Below are 22,774 nucleotides of genomic sequence, written 5' to 3'. Positions count from 1 at the left end.
AAGCTCCTTCATCATCACATATGTGAGCTTTGCAACATCTATAAGCTATTTTCAGCTTCATGGCATATGTTGCTCATACATATGTACCTGTGGACTAATCACCTGTGCATCTCACATAAACACAATTAGTCCACCTAGGTTGTCACTCAATTACCAAAACCACACAAGGACCTTTCAATCTCTCCCTTTTTGGTAATTAATAACAACTCTACAAAGATATGGAAATTAAGCTCTTTTGGATTCATGTTGCTTGCCCAAGCAATTTTACCATGTGAAAATGATTTTGGACAAGTACCACAAACCCAAAATAGTAGTATTAGCTCCCCCTACATATATGCTAGAGTGTTTGTTTTGAAGCCCGCACATATACATAGATTAAAATTGTGGGAGAGTAATTACTACAAAATGATGCTAAGGTGTATAGAATAAACCTTTGAAGCATGTACCAATCGGAGTTGCACCTTTAAGTTCATCCTTAGCACCATGGTTAGCTAGATATCACTTGGAAATAAAAACATTAGATACCTTATGAGATCAACATTAAAAGCAAGGTACTAGCATTACTTGAAAAGCATACCAAGTGTCTAGCTATCATCCTATGCATGCTAGTTATCAAATCATTATTCAAGTTCTACAACTAGCATACACCACACAAGCATGCATATTGAATTTGAAAGCTTATGCAATGCAAGCAAGCATATGAATATGCACATATCAAATGCAATCAATCAAAGTTTATGAGCTTGCTCCCTCTACTTGTGTGCTTCTCTTGTCCAAAAATTTTGATCCATCTCTTTTCTCCAATGTTGCTCCCTCTTTGTCCATATCTATGTCCAACCTCTACTTCTTTGAGCTTTTCTATCTTATCTTTCCCCCTTGTATAATCTCAATCTCAAAGCTTTCATATCTTTGTGCAATCTCTCCTCCTTTGTCATTAATTTCCATAAAAGGTGTGCTTCTCATTGATGCAAAGGTATGCATTTGGGGTAGATGGTTGAGGCTTGAATCTTGCTTTTTTTATGGACATCATTTGATTGTTGGAATGACACCATTTGTAAATACCACTTGTAACTTGTACCACTTGTATCTTGTGTAGGGCTTCTTGAGATACCACACATAAGATTTTTTTATCTAGATATCAATTTGTGGTACACCTCCCCCTATGTGATAGCATGGGTCATCTATTTGATACACTTGAGCTCTTATAGGCGAGGGATGCATTCTTCATTTGATGATCACTTAAAGTTGATGATCACTTATGGAACCATCGTCTTGCATGATTGATGCCATGTGTAGATATGATATCACTTGAAGGAATTTTCTAGTATGGAGCCACTTGTTGGATTTATCAATAAAAAATATTTCTTGAATATTTGCTATCTTTATGAGTACCACTTATAGGATATCACTTGTGAGTTGATCTAGACATTATTTGTAGATTCTTGATGAAATACTTAGGTCTAGATACTATTTGAAACAAACAAACTAGATATCCATTTGCATTGTTGTCTTGTGCTTGTACTCTTATCACTATCATGATCTTCTATGATTTACTTGAGCTAAATTGATTTGCCTAAGCTTCCAAGTCCGGTTTGAACTAATGACAAGCTTCTTCACACCTCTTGCAAGGGTTATCTTGCCAATGTTGTACTTGTCACTTATTAGCAATCCAGATTGAGTCAAGTACTTGGGTTCACTAGCTCATGAATAAATTCATGTACTAATCACTAGATCAAGTAATCATTCAAACAATAGTGGTAGGCTATGAATTTAAGCATTTCATTTGTTATGCATGATCCTATGAAGCATGTACTATATGCACTAACCGCATACTAGTAAGGGATGAAATGATCATGCACATTATAATGATACCTTTGCTATGTTGGAGTAGAGGATAGTCACATAGATTTCAATTCATTACTCCAATAGCAATGTGAAGTCCCATTATAAGCTTGGTGAAGACCAATAGATACCATGTTGAATTCTATTCTTCACCCATATGAAATGAATACCACTTATGATCAAGTGCACTTTCTTGTTGTGGTTGGCTTGCTTCATCTTTTGATCAATACTTGCATGAGAGCATCAACGTGAGAATATCACTTGAAATATTATGACTAGCTCTCTTTTAGGTGTTGCTTGCTTTTCTTGATCAACCCTTTTGATTGCTTCAACTAAGCATTTCAAATGTTCCTCGGATCATCACTTCCATGTTAGCCTTCCAAGTACCACACTTGGTTCACCTATACATAGGCGGTAAGCCCCTACACTAGGGAGAAGTGACATCTCTCCAAGAATCATTCTTGATACTCACTTGAAATGACTTGATTGATTGATCTAAGTGATGGACTTAACTTGGTGAGTAACCTTAATTCCTTCTTTAAGTCCTTTTCTTTCTTCTTGTTTAAGTCCTTTTCTTTCTACCAAATGATTTCCAATAGTCACTAGAACTTAAACTTCAACTTCATCTTGAGTTTGATCTTGATCTTTCAATTTGAGTACCGAATGTGTGTAAAGTACACTCCACAATCAAATAGCCTTGTACTCTTTGCTTATCATGCTTCTAGATCATCTTAAAACCAAACTTAGGTACCTCAAACACTTGTAAACATATTTCCAACTTGAGGACCTTTCAATCAAAGTGACTCTAGATCAATCCAACATTTATCACTTTTCTGATAGATTTTGTACCCTTCAAAGAAATAAACATATCTCCCAAAGTACAAATCCAAATATCACTAAATTTGGTGAAGATGTGCTTTACTAAGTTATCTAGTAGCTGTAAAAATTTGAGCTTCATTTGACTTCTAGATTACTACCCGATTTCAATTCTTCCACCACTGCTATATGCTGAAAACTGCTGCACTATAGCTGACAAGAACCACTCCAAAACCGAAGCATTTCTTATCCAATTCTCATAAAATTTCTACAGAATCTCATACCATAAGTCTAGAGCATGTACACCAATTTTCATGCCAATCCAATAAGTTTTGATCACTCAAACATGGCTAAGATCATAGCTCACTTAGATTTTTAATATAGGACAGATTTTAATCACTTGAGCTATACTTCATCGAATATGAATCAAACTTGAAACTAACTTGTTTGAATACTTTCATAAGACATATATCCATTCAAACCACTTACTAAAAGTCATCTCATGAATTTATCCAACACAAATCAATCCAACCTTGACTACTAATCAATTATCCATTCAATCATCTCATAGCAAGCAACATTGTATATTTATCCAATTCAATCAACTCACATGCACCCAAATAAAAATGATCAACAAGAGATATATCTTGGTTAGCTTATGATCATCCAACTAGCAAGCTTTAACTCAATTATTTGCATGTCATTAAATATATCTAATGAATCACCAACAACTTGAATTATAGCACTTGTATGTTGATAGCGTTTAGACTTCACTCAATTTTCTCTTGGCATTGGGTTCGGATGTGCACTAAGCTTCATAACTTGATTCAACATATGATGAACAATGTGAGATCAATTGAATCGAGTATACAATGCCAATGGTACCTACAAACAATTATCCACTTTTTGATGGTACCCAAATAAGTTTAGGTCCTCTCAAGTTAGGAGCAACATACTTAGGCATAGCCTTAGTATGAATAGCGGGATGTTTTGCAATTACAACCAATGAGGTACCATTACCATCCTTTCTAAGCATAGAATCATCATCAATTGAGATAGGCTTAGGAGTGTTACCTAGGGGACATGAATGTGCCATGTGTCTCCTTTCCTGGCATGAGTAGCACTTTCTCTTTGATTGAGCCTTCTCTTTCTTGCTCATGTGGTGCTTCTCATTGCCTTACCTCTCATGGATTGCTTGAGCCTTCTTCTCAAGCTTGGTAGGACACTTAGAGGTAAAGTGTCCCACACTTCCACACTTGAAGCACTTGATGTGAGCATGATCTTTCTTCTTATCTTCATTCTTGCTCATCATCTTGGTATCTTGAGTTTGCACTAGATGCCTTGCCTTTCCACCCCTTCTTGTTTTCTTCTTCTTTATCATCAAAACACCACCATCTTCATGGTTGATCTTGATTTGAACTTAGGGTGTCTTCTCTTGCTCAACTTGTGGCTTTGGTTGAGACTTCACTTGTTACTTCACCAATTGCTTGGTTGGGCACATTGAGGTAAGATGACCCCAAGTACGGCACTTGAAGCACTTGACATGCTTGAGCCTCTCATCTTCTTTTATCTTCTTGAGCTTCTCAATGTTAGGGCAACCATATGCAAGGTGTCCCGCTTTATGACACCGGTAGCACATGGTATGAGAAAGCTTTCTTTGTTGTAGCTTCTTCATCTTTCTTTCTCTCTTTCTTTCGCCCTTTGTCATCTTCTTCTTGAAGCCAAGGCCACACTTATCACCATAGTTTCTTTGAGTCTTCAACATGTGCTCAAAGGTGACTTTAGAGTTGTAGCACCTCTCTAACTTGTTGCTCAATTTCTTCACTTGTTCATTAAGCTCATTGTTCTCCTTCAAAAGGTTAGTCTCATAAGACATAGAAGTAGAACAAGCATCTATATATGAAGAGCATGGCATATCTAATAAATCATCACAAGAGGTGGATACATGCTTCTTGCCTACATCACAAGGGTTAGCAATAATATGTGATTGATTAATTGACCCATGTGATGAAATCTCATTATTTTTAAGTTTATTGGTAAACATTTTAATGAGAGAAGCATGTTGTTCTAATAATTCATCATGAGATGCAAGTAGTGTCTCATGATTCAATTTTAGCTCATCATGTGAAGATTTATAAGCATCAAGTAATTTCTTATGTTCTTCACAAGAGTTCTTTAGAAATGAGTTTTCATTTTCTAATTTCAATGTTTTAGCTTTCTCATTTTCAAAAGACATGGTCATGCTAGCAAGTCTACTAACAAGCTTATCATATGAATCAACATGATCGACCACATTATCATTTGATACCTTGGTGTCACCTTATGACATGAGACAATGTGGTGTGGTTGGAGTGCTGTAGTAGCATCTTCATCATGGCTTGAGCATGAACCATCATTACCATCAAGTGTGCATGGGGTAGCATCATCACTTGCAACACTTATGGCATCATCATCAACCTTGTCAAGTGAACTTGTAGTAGATCGATCATCATCACTTGACCATGAGGTGGAGCAATCTTCCACAATCATCAAATTGTGGTTATGCTCAACACACTCATGCACCTCCTTCTTGGGCTCATCCTCCTTCTTGAATTTGCCATCATCCCATATGGAGGAATCATCGAAGGTTTCCTTGATGGACTCTCATATCTCACGAGCGGTTCACTTGATGTTTACTTGTTTCATCAAATCAAAGCTTAAAGCATCCATTAGAAAACAACAAGCATGTGCATCAAATTCATAGAGAACTCTTTGAGCTTTGGTGAGATTTCTATGGTCCAAGACATGGGTGGGACCACTTGTGACAACCCACCAAAATTTTGGTCCTTTTGCACGAAAATGATCAAGCATGTGATTTTTCCAAAGTGCAAAGTTTGTGCCATAAAAAATATGTGCCTCACAAACATCTAGCCCATTAGATGCCATCCTCTCGGGTCGATGAAGACCACAAATGAGAGACCTCGCTCTGATACCAATTGAAAGGGTCGAGATGGCGACTAGAGGGGGGTGAATAGTCTTTTCTAAAACTTAATCTCGTCGGCTAACCGAAACAAGTGCGAAATTATAACTATCGGTCTAGCCAAGACTACACCCCTCTATCTATATTCACTAGCACCTTTCAAAGATACTAATTAGCAATAAAGGTGCCGAGCTAGCTAGAGCTCTCCTAACCAATTCTATAAGCAAGGTCACACAAACCTATGCCACTAGTACTTTAAGCAACAAAGGAGCTCCTATACATTCTAGTAAGCAGAAGCACAAAGCCAACTAAGCTCACTAGCAATGCTCAATAACAAGGCAACCAATGCTAAATTAGAGAGCGCAATTACTTAGCTACATAAACTAAGCAATGTGACTAACAAGGTTACGCAAACCAAATTAGCCACGTAAGGGAGCTACTTCTATGCTACACAAGCAAGAAGGTAACTAGTAAGCTACACAAGCTAACTAATTATAAGAGCAACTACACAAGCTTAATATGTATAAATGTAATTGCAAGCTTGTGTAATGGGGATGCAAACCAATGGGAAGAACAAGGTTGACACGATAATTTTTCTCCCAAGGTTCACGTGTTTGCCAACACGCTAGTCCCCATTGTATCGACCGCTCACTTGGTGGTTCGGTGGCTAATTAGCATCACCCGCTAAGCCCGCACGTCGGGTGCCGCAAGAACCTACTCCGAAGGTGAGGGTAGCTCAATGACACGCTTTACTAAAGTTGCCCTTCACGGCTCCCGCGGGGCGAGCACAATGCCCCTCACAAAGCACTTCTCTAGAGCGCCGCATAAGCTTCTTGCGGGCTTCAATGGAGACCACCGCCAAGCCATCTAGGAGGTGGCAACCTCCAAGAGTAACAAGCACCACCGGCTTGCAACTCGATCACCTAGTGCCACTCGATGTAACCTCACGATGCAATCGCACTAGAATCACTCTCTCACATAATCGAATGATCACTATCAAGTATATGTGAGATGGAGGGCTCCCAAGCACTACTACACAAGCCACCAAGGCTCTAGTGTGCTCAGCTTGTCCAAGCTCTTGGCCAAAGGCCGACCACCACTTCTATTTATAGCCCCATGGGCTAAACTAGCTGTTACCCCTTCACTAGGCGTTTTTCGGGTCGACCGGACGTAGCACCAGACGCTACACTGGATGCACCGATCGTGAATACCGGACGTGCCTGGTTGCTATACCGGACGTGTCCGGTAGCTGCCAGACAGCCACATGTCCCACTGTTGCCTCCAACCGCTCTCTGACAAGACGACCGGACGCTCAGCACTGAAACGACCGAACGCTCAGCCGCTGCGTCCGGTCGAGTCCAGTAAGCCTCCAGGGCCGATCGGACGTGACAGTTAGAAACTGACCGGATGCTGAGCCTCAGCGTCCGGTCGAGTACAGTAAGCACCCACGGACGACCGGACGTGTTCGGTCACATCGGACCGGATGCTGCCTACGTCCGATCGACTACTCTGCCGAACACTGCTTTTTCTGATTCACACCGAATGCGTCTAGTCGCTGAGTATGTCACCAAATACCGGACATGTCCGGTCACCATACCGGACACGTCCGGTCACTCTGTAACCAGCGCGACTAACTCGTTTTTAACTCTATCTTCTTCACCCTTGTTCAAATGTGCCAACCGCCAAGTGTATCACCTTGTGCACATGTGTTAGCATATTTTCACAAACATTTTCAAGGGTGTTAGCCACTCAACTTGCCACGCCACTCGATCCTAGCGACGATGCAAAGTTAGATCACTCGAGTGGCACTAGATGACCGATATGCAAATAAGTTTGCCCCTCTTGATAGTATGGCCATCTATCCTAAACCCGGTCATAAAACTTCTCTACATACCTATAACTGGTGAAATATAATGCCCTAGGTTATACCTTTGCCTTGCGCATTTCATTTCATCTCCTCCAATGTTGATGCAACACATGCACCAACATGATCAACAATGATATGATCCACTTCATATCATCATGTGATCATATTGGTTCATCGATCTTGACATCACTTGCTTTTTACCATTGCCTTCGTCCATCGGCGCCAAGTCTTGCTCAAGCTTCATCGCCACGCGGTCCATCGCTCCAAAGCCTCCGACTTGCCCTTCACGCTTGCAACCGATCCATTAAGCCAAGTCTTGTCTTGATCTTCTCCACCTTGATCACATGACTCAATGTCATATCCCATGTGCAATGAGCTCCTTCATCATCACATGTGTGAGCTTTGCAACATCTCTAAGCCATTTTCACCTTCATGGCATATGTTGCTCACACATATGTACCTATGGACTAATCACATATGTATCTCATATAAACACAATTAGTCCACCTAGGTTGTCACTCAATTACTAAAACCACACAAGGACCTTTCACCCGTTGAGACAAGCTCTAAGGTTATCGCCGGTCCTCTTGCTAGTGGTGACCTACAAGTCACACTCTTCCACGTGGGGTGCTTACCACAACCTCTAGCACTTGACCCAGCTGGACCACTTATCGCCCTTCGCGTCTCGCTCTACTAGAGTTGCTCTTCGTGGCTCCCGCGGGGCAAGCACAATGCTACTCACAAAGCTCTTCTCCGGAGCACCGCACAAGCTTCTTGCGGGCTTCGACGGAGACCACCATCAAGCCATCTAGGAGGTGACAACCTTCAAGAGTAACAAGCACCATCGGCTTGCAACGCAATCACCTAGTGCCACTTGATGCAACCCCACGATGCAATCGCACTAGAATCATTCTCTCACACAATCGAATGATCACTATCAAGTATATGTGAGATGGAGGGCTCCCAAGCACTCTCAAGCATGGACACAAAGTCCCACGAGGTGCTCAGCTCTGGCCATGGCCGAGACCACCTTCTATTTATAGCCCCATGGGCTAAACTAGTCGTTACCCCTTCACTAGGCAAATTTTGGGATGACCGAACGCTCCAGTCAGATCGATCGGACACACCCTGCCAGCGTCCGGTCGCTCTACGCTGTCCACGCGTCGCTCTGTGTTCAACCGGAGCCGCCCGATCTCAACGGTTAAGTTGCGACCGGACGTTGCACAGTGAATGACCGGACGCTGCTGTGCCTGAGTCCGGTCGTTTCCAGAGAGCTCCCTGAGCCTCTATTTTGTGACCGGATGCGTCTGGTCCACCATGACCGGACGCAGACCAGCGTCCGATCAGTTCTGTGCCCACGCGCCTAACTCCAGCGCTGCCTACATCACCATACGTCAGCACTGACCGAACGCAGACCCTGAGCGTCTGATCACACTTCGCTCCAGCGTCCAGTCATGAGACCGAGACTGCGCGCTCACTACTGTCACTGATCGGACGCAGGACCCCAGCGTCTAGTCATTGCATGACCAGCATCCGGTGCATACTATGAAACCCTATATTTTCTATATAGGGCGCCGGTAGCACCATCGGACTGTCCGCACTCTACCGGAGGACACTCCGTCGGTGGAGTTTTGAACCTTTCTCGCCTCCGTTCCATCGCCGAGTTGATCCACATCAACTCCAACTTTATCTCCTTTGTAAATGTGCCAACACCACCAAGTGTACACCACCATGTGTATGTGTGTTAGCATTTTCACAATCATTTTCCAAAGGATTAGCCACTCAACTTGCCACGCCACTCAATCCTAGCGACAATGCAAAGTTAGATCACTCGAGTGGCACTAGATGACCGATATGCAAACAAGTTTGTCCCTCTTGATAGTACGGCCATCTATCCTAAACCCGGTTATAAACTTCTCTACACACCTATGACCGGTGAAATGAAATGCCCTAGGTTATACCTTTGCCTTGCGCATTCCATTCTATCTTCTCCAATGTTGATGCAACACATGAACCAACACGATCGACAATGATATGATCCACTTCATCATCACGTGATCATATTGGTTCATCGATCTTGACTTCACTTACTTTTCACCGTTGCCTTTGTCCATCGGGGCCAAGTCTTGCTTAAGCTTCACCGCCACGTGGTCCATCGCTCCAAAGCCTCCAACTTACCCTTCACGCTTACAACTGGTCCATCAAGCCAAGTCATATCTTGATCTTCTCCACCTTGATCACATGACTTAATGTCATGTCTCATTTGTAATGAGCTCCTTCATCATCACATGTGTGAGCTTTGTAACAACTCCAAGCCATTTTCACCTTCATGGCATATGTTCTCACACACATGTACCTGTGGACTAATCACCTATGTATCTCACATAAACACAATTAGTCCACCTAGGTTGTCACTCAATTACCAAAACCACACAAGGACCTTTCAACTGAGAACATTTTTTATGAAGATAGAACATTGTTTTTGAAACACAGAACATCGTCTTTACTCCATAAATGAGAAAGTTCTATCTTTTAGACATTTGGCCATCATCACGTTGTCATCATCCAATGAGTAGAGTATGCATCCGATTTTTTTTTTGCAATTTGGCCCTTTTTTGAAAAAAAATCACGTTTACACCTCTGGACGACGTAAACCCAACTTTAGACCGTTTTCTCGGTAACACATCTCGGTGCCATGTCGGAGGGCAGCGATTGCGTGGCTGGTGATATGGCGCTGACGTGGCAATAACTTAGCGCCTGATTCATGACGCCAAGCTCGGCGCCATGAATCATAGCGCCAAGCTCTGATTTTACTCGATCTTAGCTCTAAATTGACATGACTTAATTTCACCATGAATTTTTACTATGACTCAGGATATGTATGTTAGGATTTGGTCATATAGGACATGTTGAAATTTGGCTAAAAAGTCTAGAATTTTACCATGACTTGGTGTCGGGGTTAAAGACTGATTTAGGTTTAGGTCGAAAAACAAAGTTTGTTGCACTCAGCTCAAACTACAACTTCTGTTAAAAGTCAAACTTTATATCTAGAAAGGAAACTATAGTTTTAGCCTGATCAAAATAGCATCATGAAAAACATATCTGTAAAACAACAAGTCACTATAGAATTCTATATGATGACCTGGGTGGATGGTCACCTAGTAATGATTTTTATTTAGTGTTACATTTATTGCTAGATTTTTGTAAAAATGTTGTCCTTGTTAGTTTCTCATTATCATTTTATTTTGCATAAAAGTGACAGTGATCTAAGGATATTCTTGTGCTTAAAATTGACGGTGTTCATGGATCCAATAGAAATTCCAACTCCATTTCCTATTGAAAATAGTAACCATCAAAGAAATAAGTTATTATTATTATTAAAAATCTATAATGACAGTTCAAAATTCTTACATTAAATAAGTTATTATTTTCTACAGCTGCTTTGTCATCTGTTGCTTATGAGCATTATTGGTTAGGCCAGGGAGAGATGCATTTTGAGCATGTGATCTATTTGAGTTTGTGATCGAGACAACTATGGTGCTTCATTCTAATTCACCTTTTCATATGGAAATGAATGGTTTGTGCACGTTTCCTGGAGAGGTAGATGTTTTTGTTTAGATTTTGTTGTAAATGAGGCAGGTAAGAAGGGAAAGACAATATTAAAAGCCCTTTGCAAGAAAGAACAGCAAGGTATTTGGTTTGGACACTTTGGTTTGGACAACATTGTTGTCATTCGAGGGAAAGGCCAAATTTAGAAATGTGGTCCTAATCAGACATCTAGATGAGGATGCATTCAACGAGCAGCTAGAGATTAATTATGACTGTACTCATGAGATCATTGCTCAGATATATGTTCATCATGTCCCAAAAGATATCGCTCAGCTCTTGCTTTTGATGCAGAATGGTTTTGCGATGAGAGTGAAGGATAAGAGAGAGAGAGAGAGTTGAACTGTGATTTGGCCAAAGGTGCCTCTCCACTTCCTCCTCTCCCCATTTTTATAGGGGGTGAGGGAGAAGATTCTCTTTATACCCCTGGTGGGGTTTGTATTTACAGAAACACCACTGAGGGGCTTCAAATGGTTTATATTTACAAAAATGCCACTAAACGCTACAAATCGGTTCGGGTATTCGTGCCTTTGACCAGAATGTATTTCATATCCTTGAGTATGCCTCTGAAATCAGTTCGGTTATTCATGTCATGATGACCGAGACATATTGAGGCCGCAATACTCATTTCCCTCACTGTCCAAATAGCCATGCCACCCTATTTTGCAATCGTGTTCCCTGGCTAACAAACACACTCAAAATGACTTGCCCTTTTGCCCAAACATACTCGACATAGTACCTAATAATCCCACAAAACAGATTATTGATTTGTGAAGTGAATACCATGCTTTTGTTGTTAGACATGTCTGTTATCCGCCGATGTCCAGGTTCATTGTGCACCGGTGTGCGACGGCGTTCATCTCCAAATGTTTGACCATATCAGTAAACCCTTTGGCATGAGTGTGTATTTAGTTGATGCACACAATCATACCAAACATATTTCCCAAAAGTTTGGAAAACATATGCCTTCTATTGATCATCACCACAAGCATGCCACCTAATGTAAATCAATACCCAGTCTTTGTCTTCTTTACAATCTATTCTAATGTCTCCAAAATATACCTATCATCCTCAACACTATATTATGCTCTACCAAACAAGACCTTGTGTTTGAAACCTAATACATATCCAGAAATTTCAGGGTATATGCACATGTGCGCGTTCGGTGGTACTGCGCATTCCCCGCGCACTGGAGGCTAGAAAGCCTCCCAATCTCTTCTTTGCATGTGTGTGCGTGTGGTGTGAGTGTCGAGTGTGTGGGTTGTGTGCGTCCAAGTTGTATCCGATAAAAAAGTATCTCAGGTCCTAGGTTTGACTCCTCGTGGAAACGAAATTTATAGGATTTTTAATGATAGGCGACATTCTCATCAACAGCGAGACGCCTACTGTGACTTTACCATTTGTCAATTCTAATCTCAAAAAATGATTAAATCAACTAGAATGACATTTAACAGTAATTAGTTAGCTGGCTAAACAAACATCATTGAGTACCCTCTTTGCATCTCCCAACATGCCACATCATCTATAAATTACAGCCTTCTTCGTTCGTTCTTTGAGAGTTAGAGGCCACCGGCAGCGGCATATGCATGAGAGGCCAGTCACCCGGAAGATGAACGAGGATGCAGGAAAGAGGTAGGAGCAAACAGGAAGGAAGATGGAGTTCTTTGTTTGTTGTTAGCAAGTCGGCAAGTCGCCCTGGTCCTATTCCTATACATGTCTAATAGGGTCAGGCCTAACGGGGCACGAGGCACGGCTTGCTAAAGCCCGGCCTGAGCACGACACGGCCTGCTAAGGTTCGTGCCTGTGCTAGTTTGGTAAAAAAAACTAGATCGCGAGAGGAAAGGTGCTAAATCATAGGGAGCGCATTATGTCGTGACTGGTCACGTGTTTTTGGTAAGAGCACGACTGTACTTCTTCCTTGAACCAGGCCAGTGCGCTCCCACCTCTGGCCTCGACCGCCGCTCCATCCTGCACACCCCTAACCTAACCAGAGGAGAAGAGCTTGAGTGTCTCGTCCCCGCCCGTGCCCCTGTCGGCTCTGCCCATCCGGTTGTCTCCCGTCGCCCACTCGACAGCACCCCCGCTGCCTCGCTCAACGCGCCAACCTGCCACCATAGCCGGTTCGGCCGCCTCCTGAGGCCCCTTCCCCCTTCTGAGGCCCCCAGGCATGGAGTCCCGAGCGTAGGAAGAAGACGACATGACGGGTCGCACGCTCATGCTTCCGAGTGAAGCGTCGTGTGATTGAGTTTGTGAAATCACAGGTGCCTGATGTTTGCATATTTTCAGGTGACAATCATTCATCTAATATAAATCCAACGATCCGAACTCATCCTCATTAACCTTATAAGACCAAACACCTTCTCCCTCTCCGGCCCCTATAGGATCGGAAATGTGGAGAAAAAACAAGTACAAACTCGTTGCACCGGCCTAATAATAATCAAATTAGGCCGTGGCAACGGGCAGCGGCGTCGGTGCCCCATCATTGATCTTGAATTGCTATACCTAGGGCTCGATATCGAGCGCTCGACTCGTTAATATTCAGCCTGTTCGGTTGGCTGTTTCGTATTGTTGCTGGTTTGTGAAGAAGTACTGCTGGCTGGTTTGTGTGAGAGAAAAATACTATTTCGGTTGGAAATTTACGATCGTTTACGACAAGCCACAGCCAAACGAACAGGCTGATTATGAGCTAGCAGGGCAGTTCGGCTCGGTTTGTTATCGAGCTCGAGCCGGCTTGTTTAGCTCGCGAGCTACTAAAAAAAATAGAACACATATTTATAATGTTTATGCTACATTAATTCTAGAAGGTGACGTCCACCATTATGCAACCATACATGATTAATACATATCAGGTTCATCAAAAGTATCAACCATGCAACATAGCTGGTCATCATGCAGTTTCAGCATACTAATTAGTTGTTTACCACCACAAACTTAGAAAAGTCCATAGATTCAATGTCAGCATCATCATCTTCTCCATGAAAAACAATCAATAAAATCAACATTTAAGTACCAATTAAAATTCAAATGAAACCGCTGAAAATAAGGATTACATACCAATAGAATAGGTGTACATTTCTAGGTCAACATCATCATTTTCTGGATTCATGGTCGTGGGCTGATAGGCCTCAGCTCGTGAGCAGCTCGTGAGCTGGCTCGAGTTGGCTCGTTAAAATAGCGAGCTAGACTTCCAGCTCAACTCGTAAAAAAGTTAAAACGAGCTGAGTCGAACCGAGCTGAACCGACCACAAGTCAAGCGAGTTGGCGAGCCACAAGTATTTTGTCCAGCCCTAACTATACCCGTGATCCATGTATAGGGCCTCCTGCACAGATGGACGATGAAGCCTTCTTCCGAGCCCGAGGTCGAAGCCTGAGCCACCGTCACGCGACATGTTCGTTTGGTCGTAAACGATCGTGGATTATAAGCTAGAATAATATTTTTTCTCTCACACCAAACTAGTCAGCAGGCGCGCTGAACACGTCCTGCAGGGTGACCTTCAATCTGTGGACAATTACAAGATGTAACGCAAAATACAACCACCGTGTCGGACACACACACCCAAAAGAAAAACGCGAGAAAAAGCTAGCTAGTACAAACTCGTTGCACCTAATAATAGTCAAACAATTAAAACACGAGAAAAAGCTAGCTAGTACAAACTCGTTGCACCTAATATTAGTCAAACTAGGTCGTCACAACGGGCGTCGGCGTCGGCGCCCGATCATCGTTCTTGAAGGTGATGCTGTACCAGTGATCCATGTACAGCGTCTCCCTGCAGAGATGGACGGTGAAGCCTTCCTCCGAGCCCGAGCCCGAGCCACCGTCATGACCACTCGCTCCCGCGCTGAGCACGTCCTGCACGGTGAACTTTGGCGGGCTCCGGCAGTACCCGTACGACTGCAGCCTGCCGCGCACGGGCAGAAGCTCGAGCAGCACGCCGACGTGCATGGGGCGGCGCTCGCAGCTGACGATGGCGGCGAGCACCCTCCGCCAGAACCGGGCGTCGAAGTTGGCCCTGAGCAGCGTGCCGAGCACCCGCGCGTCCAGGAACGTGCGCTCCAGGTGCTTGGAGATCTCCCGCGCCACCGCCGCCACCCGCGGATGGTCCCGCGGGTCGGCGCCGCCGAACGCGAACGCCTTGAAGTAGTACCAGTACTCCTCCTGCTGCAGCGTGTGCAGCACCACGGGGTCCGCCGTGCCGAGCCGGGCGAGGTCGGCGTCGCGGCACGTGAGCAGGAGCTTGCTCCCGTCGCCGAGCGGGGTCGGGGATGACGCCAGCGCGGCCCACGCCGCCTCGTCCATGGGCCAGGCGTCCTCAAACACGAGCAGGGACGGGGACGGCCCCGCGAACCGCGGCTCGGCGAGGATGCGGCGCACGCCGGCGAGGTACTCCGGCCCGCCGCTCTCCCACATGTACTGCCCCGGCAAGCCGCCCGCACGCACCACGTCGGGCGTCTCGAACCACTCGATGCGAGCGAAGTGGCCGCGCACGCGCTCGTCGTCACACGCGTGCTTCACCAGCGTCGTCTTGCCCACCTTCTTGGCGCCCACCAAGGCGAGCACGCTCAGGTACGGCGCCCGGCCGCTGGGCGCGCGCTGCAGCAGGAAGTCCACCACGCGCTCCTTCTCCACGTGGCGCCCGAACACGCACCGGTCCATGTACAGCGTGGTGCGCACCGGCCGGTGCACCTTCCGCGGGTACCCTTGCACCAGCAGGATGAACTCGCGCATGTAGTCGCGCGTCAGGCCCTCCAGCTCCTCGACCACGGCGGCCAGCCTCTCGGTGCCCCCGTCGCCGCCGCTGCCGCTGGCCCCGGCGCCCAAGATCAGGCTCGTCACGCGGGAACGCTTCGCCCTGTCGAACGACGGGCAGAGCGCGAACGACCTCTTGCCCGCGTTGCTGGCGGCGGCGTCAGTTGTAGTGTCGTCACTGTCGACGTTGTCGTCGTCGTCGCCGACGGTGTTCCTGCTGGAGTCGTCGAGGTCGGTCACCTCGAGCGCGAAGCGGCCGCGGTACATCCCCGCGGTGAGCACCTGGAGGTGGGAAAGCAGCTGCTGGTTGGTGATGTGGCGGCCCTCGGCCTCCTCGACCATGCTGCCGATGTTACCCAGCAGCCGCTCCAGCCGCCGCCGGTGCAGCTCCCTGTCGCCGGGAGAGGGCCGGGGGAAGCTGTCGAAGAGGAAGGCAAAGATCCGGCCGAGGATCTCGGACAGCGCCGCCGGGACGACGACTTCCCTGGTGAAGTCCATACTGATACCGGCTCAGTGGCTCGCTCACCCACTGTGGCCGGCCGGCCGTCTCCAAGAATTCGGCTGGGAAATGAAGGAAGACATATATAGATAGACGACGTCCGAGTCTCCGTGTCGTTGTCGTGTCGACGACACGTACGATACGCATACCCTCCAGTTGTGTGGCCTGATCGCCTCTGCCAGTCTGCCCTGGCGTGCGCGCAAGGGCTTTTGACTCCTGCTGGTCTCTCGTGGTTTCATGCTGCCTGCCGGTGCCGACTGCCGTACGCCCAAGGGACGTACGCTTGGTCACCGTGATGGTGATCGATCTCTGGTGATCATCTCCGTGTCCACCATGGTAGTTATATCAGGTGAATTTGCTTGCCCCAATGTGCGGGAACAAGGTAAACATACTAGAGAAACACTTAACTTGTATCCATATTGGGGTCAACTAATAAATAACACAATAAATAACACAAATACACTCCTTAGTCGCTTGTTGTGCTGCTTATCCGTCAGTCAACGCGCCCGGGCCCATGCCTGCGCCCATGCTCGACCACACCCGCGCCCGTGGCTAGGGTTCCGGCTAGAACCTTGCCGGCGTCTGGTAAGTTCACCGCCCTCTCTCTCTGACTCCTCCTCTCTTCTTCTCCATATCTGGCGGGCATAGAAGGGGGTTCGGGGGAGGCAGGCCGACCAGGCGGTGGGGACTACGGCGGGTGGTGTTAGGGCCCTTGCAGTGTTGGAGACGGCCAGACCAAGTCTTTGCGAGGGCGTCGTGGTGAGCTCGTCGGCGCTCTGCCCTAGGGTTAGGGTGGGTAGGGTCGAGGGGTGGGTGGGTTTGCGGGCGGCACGGCGAGGCGGCTCGCCTCCAGCCGTTAGTGGTGGGGGCAGGGGCGGGGCGAGGACGAGGTTCGCCGCAGGCGACCTTCCTTGTCTTTGGGGGAGGGCGGGGTCGTTGGGCGGCGACGGCCGGCGGTGAGGCAACCACGCTCGGGAGTGGCGGGGGAGGAGGCAGGGCGCCAGAGAGCTAGAAGAAACGGGTGGAGAAGATAGAGAAGACGGGTGGGGGAGGTGATGCCACCGAGACAAAATAATGGAAACAATATCAATTGAATAAAGATATTTTTTTAGAAACTGGATCCCTCCTAAATACACACATAATAGTATTGTACGTATGTTGTATTTAGACACTGATATTACCAACTTGCATTTCCACAATGGGGATGGCAAGCACCCCTTATCCTACGGAGTGGGAGCACCAGGCCAGCACATTGGGGAGTGGTGCACGAATCACAAAGTGTGTGAGGCATGGGAGGCAGTGAGAGCACGAATCACAATATGTTTTGGACGCTGCGAGCTAAGGGGTAGGTGCACAACCTTGTGGATATGCATTTTTGCATTTTCCACAATGGGGAGGGCGAGCACCCCTTATCCTACGGAGTGGGAGCACCAGGCCAGCATATATATGCACCGGCCGACCAGCACTCAAATGGAGTATAGACAAAACTCAATGAACCTTATGCGTGGGCGCGTGGCCATAAAATTCAACCATGATGCCTTTGTTTACCTGGACGGCTAAGACTTGGTAGCATGAGGTCGCCAACCTGTGACCATCAAGCATCTTATTTTAGACCCCGGTCATCAATCTATGACTCACAAGGCAACATAGTAATAGACGTCAAGTTACGGTAGCCACCCTCTTTATGTAATTATGTCGCTGGTTAGTGGTTACTTACATATAGAGGTAAAATCATGTCTTGATCCGACGTACAGTGAATGGGCTAATTTCCTGACGACTGTCGACTTGGAAAGTTGGAATGCCGGTAAGCACTAAAGTTTACAGCCATGTTACACTCGCGGATATATGCGACTGTGACATGATTACATGAACCTATATAATAGAAAAAAATAAGAGAGTATTTTTGAAGCGATTGGTGGACGAAAGTGCTTCTGTATGCGTCTGTGGATGGATTTGTTTCCTAGTTGCCTCTGCTGTATGCAAGAGCAACCATCGAGAACATGACCATGGCTGGCTGGACTTCCAGATGTGCAACTGTGCAATTGACCGAGTGAATTCGGCTGGCACTGGGTCCTAGGTAGTGTTTAGTTAGACGATTTTTTTTTGGAAAATGGTACTGTAGCACTTTCGTTGTTATTTGACAATTAGTGTCCAATCATAATCTAATTAGGCTTAAAAGATTCGTCTCGTGAATTTCGTCTAAACTGTGTAATTAGTTCTATTTTTTATTTATATTTAATGCTTCATGCATGCGTCAAAGATTCGATGTGACGGGGAATCTTAAAAAATTTTGCAAAATTTTAGAAACTAAACACTACCCTATTTACAGTACGTTACTATATTTGCCTCCATGAATTCAGTGGCAGCGAAATGTAACCGATTCGACGTTGCAACTTGCAAACAGCAGGGAGCTCACGGTAATTGCTCTGTTCGTTTGGCTGAAGTGGCTGAAAATTCTGTGGGTTGATTTGTTATGAAAAAAAATATTATTCGTTAAGTATGACTTATAAGCAAACGAACAGCACGAATGGCCTGGTCGCGCGCGCGGGACATGGCAGCCGTTGCACCATTGAAGCTGACGGACAGGGGAAGAGACGAGAGAGATGCTGCCGTGCTGGCTGTGCTCTGACTTCTGAAGAAACCAATCCAAGCCTGATGAAGATGAAGCCTGGACCTCAACGGACAAACGGCCTAGCTGCGCTGCACCTGCGTCGCAACGACAACGACAACGAACCGGAGCACGCGACTGACTGTTGGTTTGGTTCGGTAGCGGCATGGAGGCACTGAGCTGGAGCTGGTACGTTTGACTCTTCAGAACCCCATGCGGTGCGCTGCGCTCCGGCAGCGAGACCGAGACCGATGGCCTCGTCCCACCTGGCAGCTCTCGCCTCCCTGCTGCTCCCCTGCCTCCTCGCGCTGCTGCTGCTCCGCCTCGCCGCCGTGCTGGACCCGGACCCCGACGCCGCCGTGCCCCGCGTCAAGGCGGCCGCGCCCCTCCCCCTCCGCTTCCGCCATGACGGCGCCTTCAAGATCCTCCAGGTGCGTGCCGCTCGCTCCCCCAGCGCCCCACCCCTCCTGTCCGCTCCCCGCGCGTTCGTCTCGGAAGCTTATGAGTGCTGATCTCGCTCTCTGTCGCTGCTGCTGCTGCTAGGTGGCGGACATGCACTTCGGCAACGGCGCCGCCACGCGCTGCCGGGACGTGGGCCCCGACGGCGGCGGCGCTCTGTGCTCCGACCTCAACACCACCCGGTTCCTGCGCCGGGTCATCGAGGCCGAGAAGCCCGACCTCATCGCCTTCACTGGTGCGCTTCTCTCTCCTCTATTTCTACTTATTAGAGCGTCGACCGTCGCCGAGCGTATCGTGGCCGGGGAAACTCGATTTGGCTGTCGTCGGGCTCGCACTGAGCTCGACTGTGAGCAGGGGATCCTGATTTGACCCTCGACGGCCTTGATTTCGGCAGCCCTGTGTTCGGCTGTCGAGACGCAAGCGCTGGCGGCCAACCTTGACAGCGCACGCAGCTGGGCATGAGTGCCAAATTTGGTTCTCCTGGGCAAAGTAAAATTCTTTGCGCTATCAAACGAGTATCCTTGCCGGCCGGGCAAGGCGAGGAGAAACTGTCCCTTGCTCGTATTGTGCTGTGTGCAAACCTCCTGCTGAGCAAGCATAGTTGCTGCGAGATAGATGCGACTGTTTAGCTAGTCAATTCTGGGCAATTAAGTAGTGCTCCGTACAGTGGAATTTGCTAGCTGGGTTTGTCAATGGTTTCTAGATGGATTCAGAGGAACGGTTGGGACTTGCATTGCACTCTTGACTCTTGCTGCGGTCTTATTTATTGCATGTTTGCAAACAGTTTGCCAGTTTTCAGCTTCTATGGTTTACTATTCTCTAGCAGTTTATTGCTTGCTTTACAAATCAATGTGGAGACATGCTTAAGGCTTTTCAAAACCAACAGCTATTGCTGTTATCTTTCCAGGTAGGGAAGTTTTAGACTATATAATCACTAGCTATAAACTTCTCCATATACATCCTAAGCAAGTTTGTTAGTAAAACTCTATCATCCAAGTGTAACTACTACCTTCCGTTGCTCTCTGTAAAATCTGGCAACATCCTATTTTGGTAATGCGTGCAGTGAACGACTTGTCCTTTTCGGCTCCTAGACAACGAAGTTGTTTCTCATTTCTTCCTTTATAAGCAAAAGGGGAACATTCTAGTTTACTTTTAATGCTCACGTTGGTTTAATTTGGATCAGGGGACAACATATTTGGTGGCAGTGCAACTGATGCAGCAGAATCACTACTCAGAGCAATCAGCCCTGCTATCGAATACAAGGTGCCATGGGCTGCCATTTTAGGTAATCATGACCAAGAGTCAACAATGACCCGAGAGGAGCTGATGACCTTCATGTCTCTGATGGATTACTCGGTATCTCAAGTAAACCCACCTGGTTTCTTGGTACATGGGTTTGGGAATTATCATATTGGCATCCATGGGCCATTTGGATCCGAGTTGGTCAATACTAGCCTGCTTAACCTTTACTTCCTGGATAGCGGTGATCGTCAAGTGGTGAATGGCGTCAAAACATATGGATGGATCAAAGAATCTCAACTCGCCTGGCTTCGTGCCACTTCACTGGAGCTTCAGGTACTTCTGACTATTATTGATAACCAAATCACAACATCTGAAGTTGTATTGTAAATTGTGTACACTAAAACATAAAGTGTTAGAAACTCGTGAACAAATTTAGGACCAACAGTTAATCAAATCAAGATTGCTTAGATATCATTTGTTCATATTCAAACACAATCCTTGAATATATACTCTGTAATCTTTATATGATTGTAATAAACCTTAGTTACTAATTAGTAATTACTCTATATGCTTTTTAATCCAAGAAATTTTCCTCTTTGCATCTCACCTCCATGTGTTTAGTTGAAACTTGAAACCTTACCTTGAGCTATGTGTTCATTGTGGCAATCGATACATGTATACTTGGTAGTCGTGATGACACACATAATGCATATATGAATTGGTTTAGGTTCTATTTTCTATATTAAAAATGACATAAGTGGGCAATTTCAGAATCATATATAGGAGTGCTTTGGAATACTTTCTTGTTTAATAATGTTATGTAGATGATTTAGATATAGATTTAGGGGTTACTCTGGGTTATTTTAATAATGGCATAGGTGGGTAACTTGAATGCAAATTTATGGGTTACTTTAGATTAATTTTCATAATGACATAGGTGGGCAATTTGGATACAGATTACAGGTTATGTTAGATTATTTTTTAATAATGTCAAAGGCGTGTAGTTTTGTGCTTATGTGTAGTACCTGAAATTTACCTATGTTTGACAGAAAAAAACACATGCCCCTGCATTAGCCTTCTTCCACATCCCAATCCCAGAGGTCCGAGGACTCTGGTACTCAGGCTTCAAGGGTCAGTATCAGGAGGGAGTGGCTTGCTCATCTGTAAATTCTGGTGTTCTTGGGACCCTTGTCTCCATGGGAGATGTAAAAGCCGTCTTTCTTGGTCATGACCATCTGAATGATTTTTGTGGCAACCTCAATGGGATTTGGTTCTGTTATGGTGGTGGTTTCGGTTATCATGCCTATGGAAGACCCCATTGGCCCAGGAGAGCTCGGATAATTTACAGCGAACTGAAGAAAGGGCAGAGATCATGGATGGAAGTTGAATCAATCCAGACTTGGAAGCTGCTAGATGATGAAAAGCTTTCCAAAATTGATGAACAGGTTCTCTGGAGACACAATACAGATGATTCTGACCACAGTGTATACTTGTGAAGACCAGGAGCCTAAGACTACTTCCTATATGTGTCATGTGTATAATGTTTGTCGCCGAGAGTCCTCCAGTTTTGTAGGTTGATTCATTATTGGAAGTATGATCTGCCATGGACCAATTTAGATTTCACATTTGGTTCAATGTTGATATGCTAACCCTGGTTCGGGTCATTGACCTGTTTTCGACCTTCTTGTGGAGCTGGAAATTGGTCCCCTGTGTTTGGGAGCAATGTTTTCGGGTCGTTCACAACAGATGATTCAGACCACAATGTTTACTTGTCAAGGCCAGAGACCTAAGATAACTTCCAGCTTGTGTCATCAGTTCCATGTTTAATATTTATAAACAAGTACAGTACAGTTTTGTAGGTTCGCTGAATTATTCTTGGCAATACTGATATGTCAATTCCCTGATTAGGGTTGCTGAGCATTATTTTCGACGTTCTTATGAAACTGACAATTTTGTTCCCTTGTCTACCAACCTTTATTAGATCAGGTTCTTTTCTGCTTGCAAGCTATCCAGCGTTCCTTCCGTTTTCTGTCAAATAAAGAGTTACTTTAAAATTTTTATTTTCAATAACTGCACCCCCAGTTTTAAATTACAAGGCATGTTTGTTTTGTTAGGACAAAACTTTTGAA

The 22,774-nt window shown here is 45.6% G+C and overlaps 2 protein-coding genes across 2 annotated transcripts; one reads left to right on the top strand and one right to left on the bottom strand.

Annotated features, from left to right (window-relative positions):
- Positions 1 to 14,080: 14,080 nt before the first annotated feature.
- Positions 14,081 to 16,413, bottom strand: LOC136521430 (disease resistance protein RGA2-like). Its single transcript, XM_066515168.1, has one exon. The coding sequence runs from the start codon at positions 16,333 to 16,335 to the stop codon at positions 14,770 to 14,772; it is 1,566 nt and encodes a 521-aa protein (XP_066371265.1). The 5' UTR covers positions 16,336 to 16,413; the 3' UTR covers positions 14,081 to 14,769.
- Positions 16,414 to 18,885: 2,472 nt separating this feature from the next.
- LOC136521484 (probable inactive purple acid phosphatase 28) lies at positions 18,886 to 22,555 on the top strand. The gene is made up of 4 exons (XM_066515232.1): positions 18,886 to 19,375; positions 19,488 to 19,638; positions 20,587 to 20,978; positions 21,695 to 22,555. Exons 1-4 carry the CDS (start codon positions 19,196 to 19,198, stop codon positions 22,139 to 22,141), a joined length of 1,170 nt encoding a protein of 389 aa, XP_066371329.1. The 5' UTR covers positions 18,886 to 19,195; the 3' UTR covers positions 22,142 to 22,555.
- Positions 22,556 to 22,774: the final 219 nt, after the last annotated feature.

Source organism: Miscanthus floridulus, chromosome 18, assembly GCF_019320115.1.
Source record: "Miscanthus floridulus cultivar M001 chromosome 18, ASM1932011v1, whole genome shotgun sequence".
Taxonomy (NCBI): domain Eukaryota; kingdom Viridiplantae; phylum Streptophyta; class Magnoliopsida; order Poales; family Poaceae; genus Miscanthus; species Miscanthus floridulus.
This window is presented reverse-complemented; position numbering and strand designations above follow the sequence as displayed.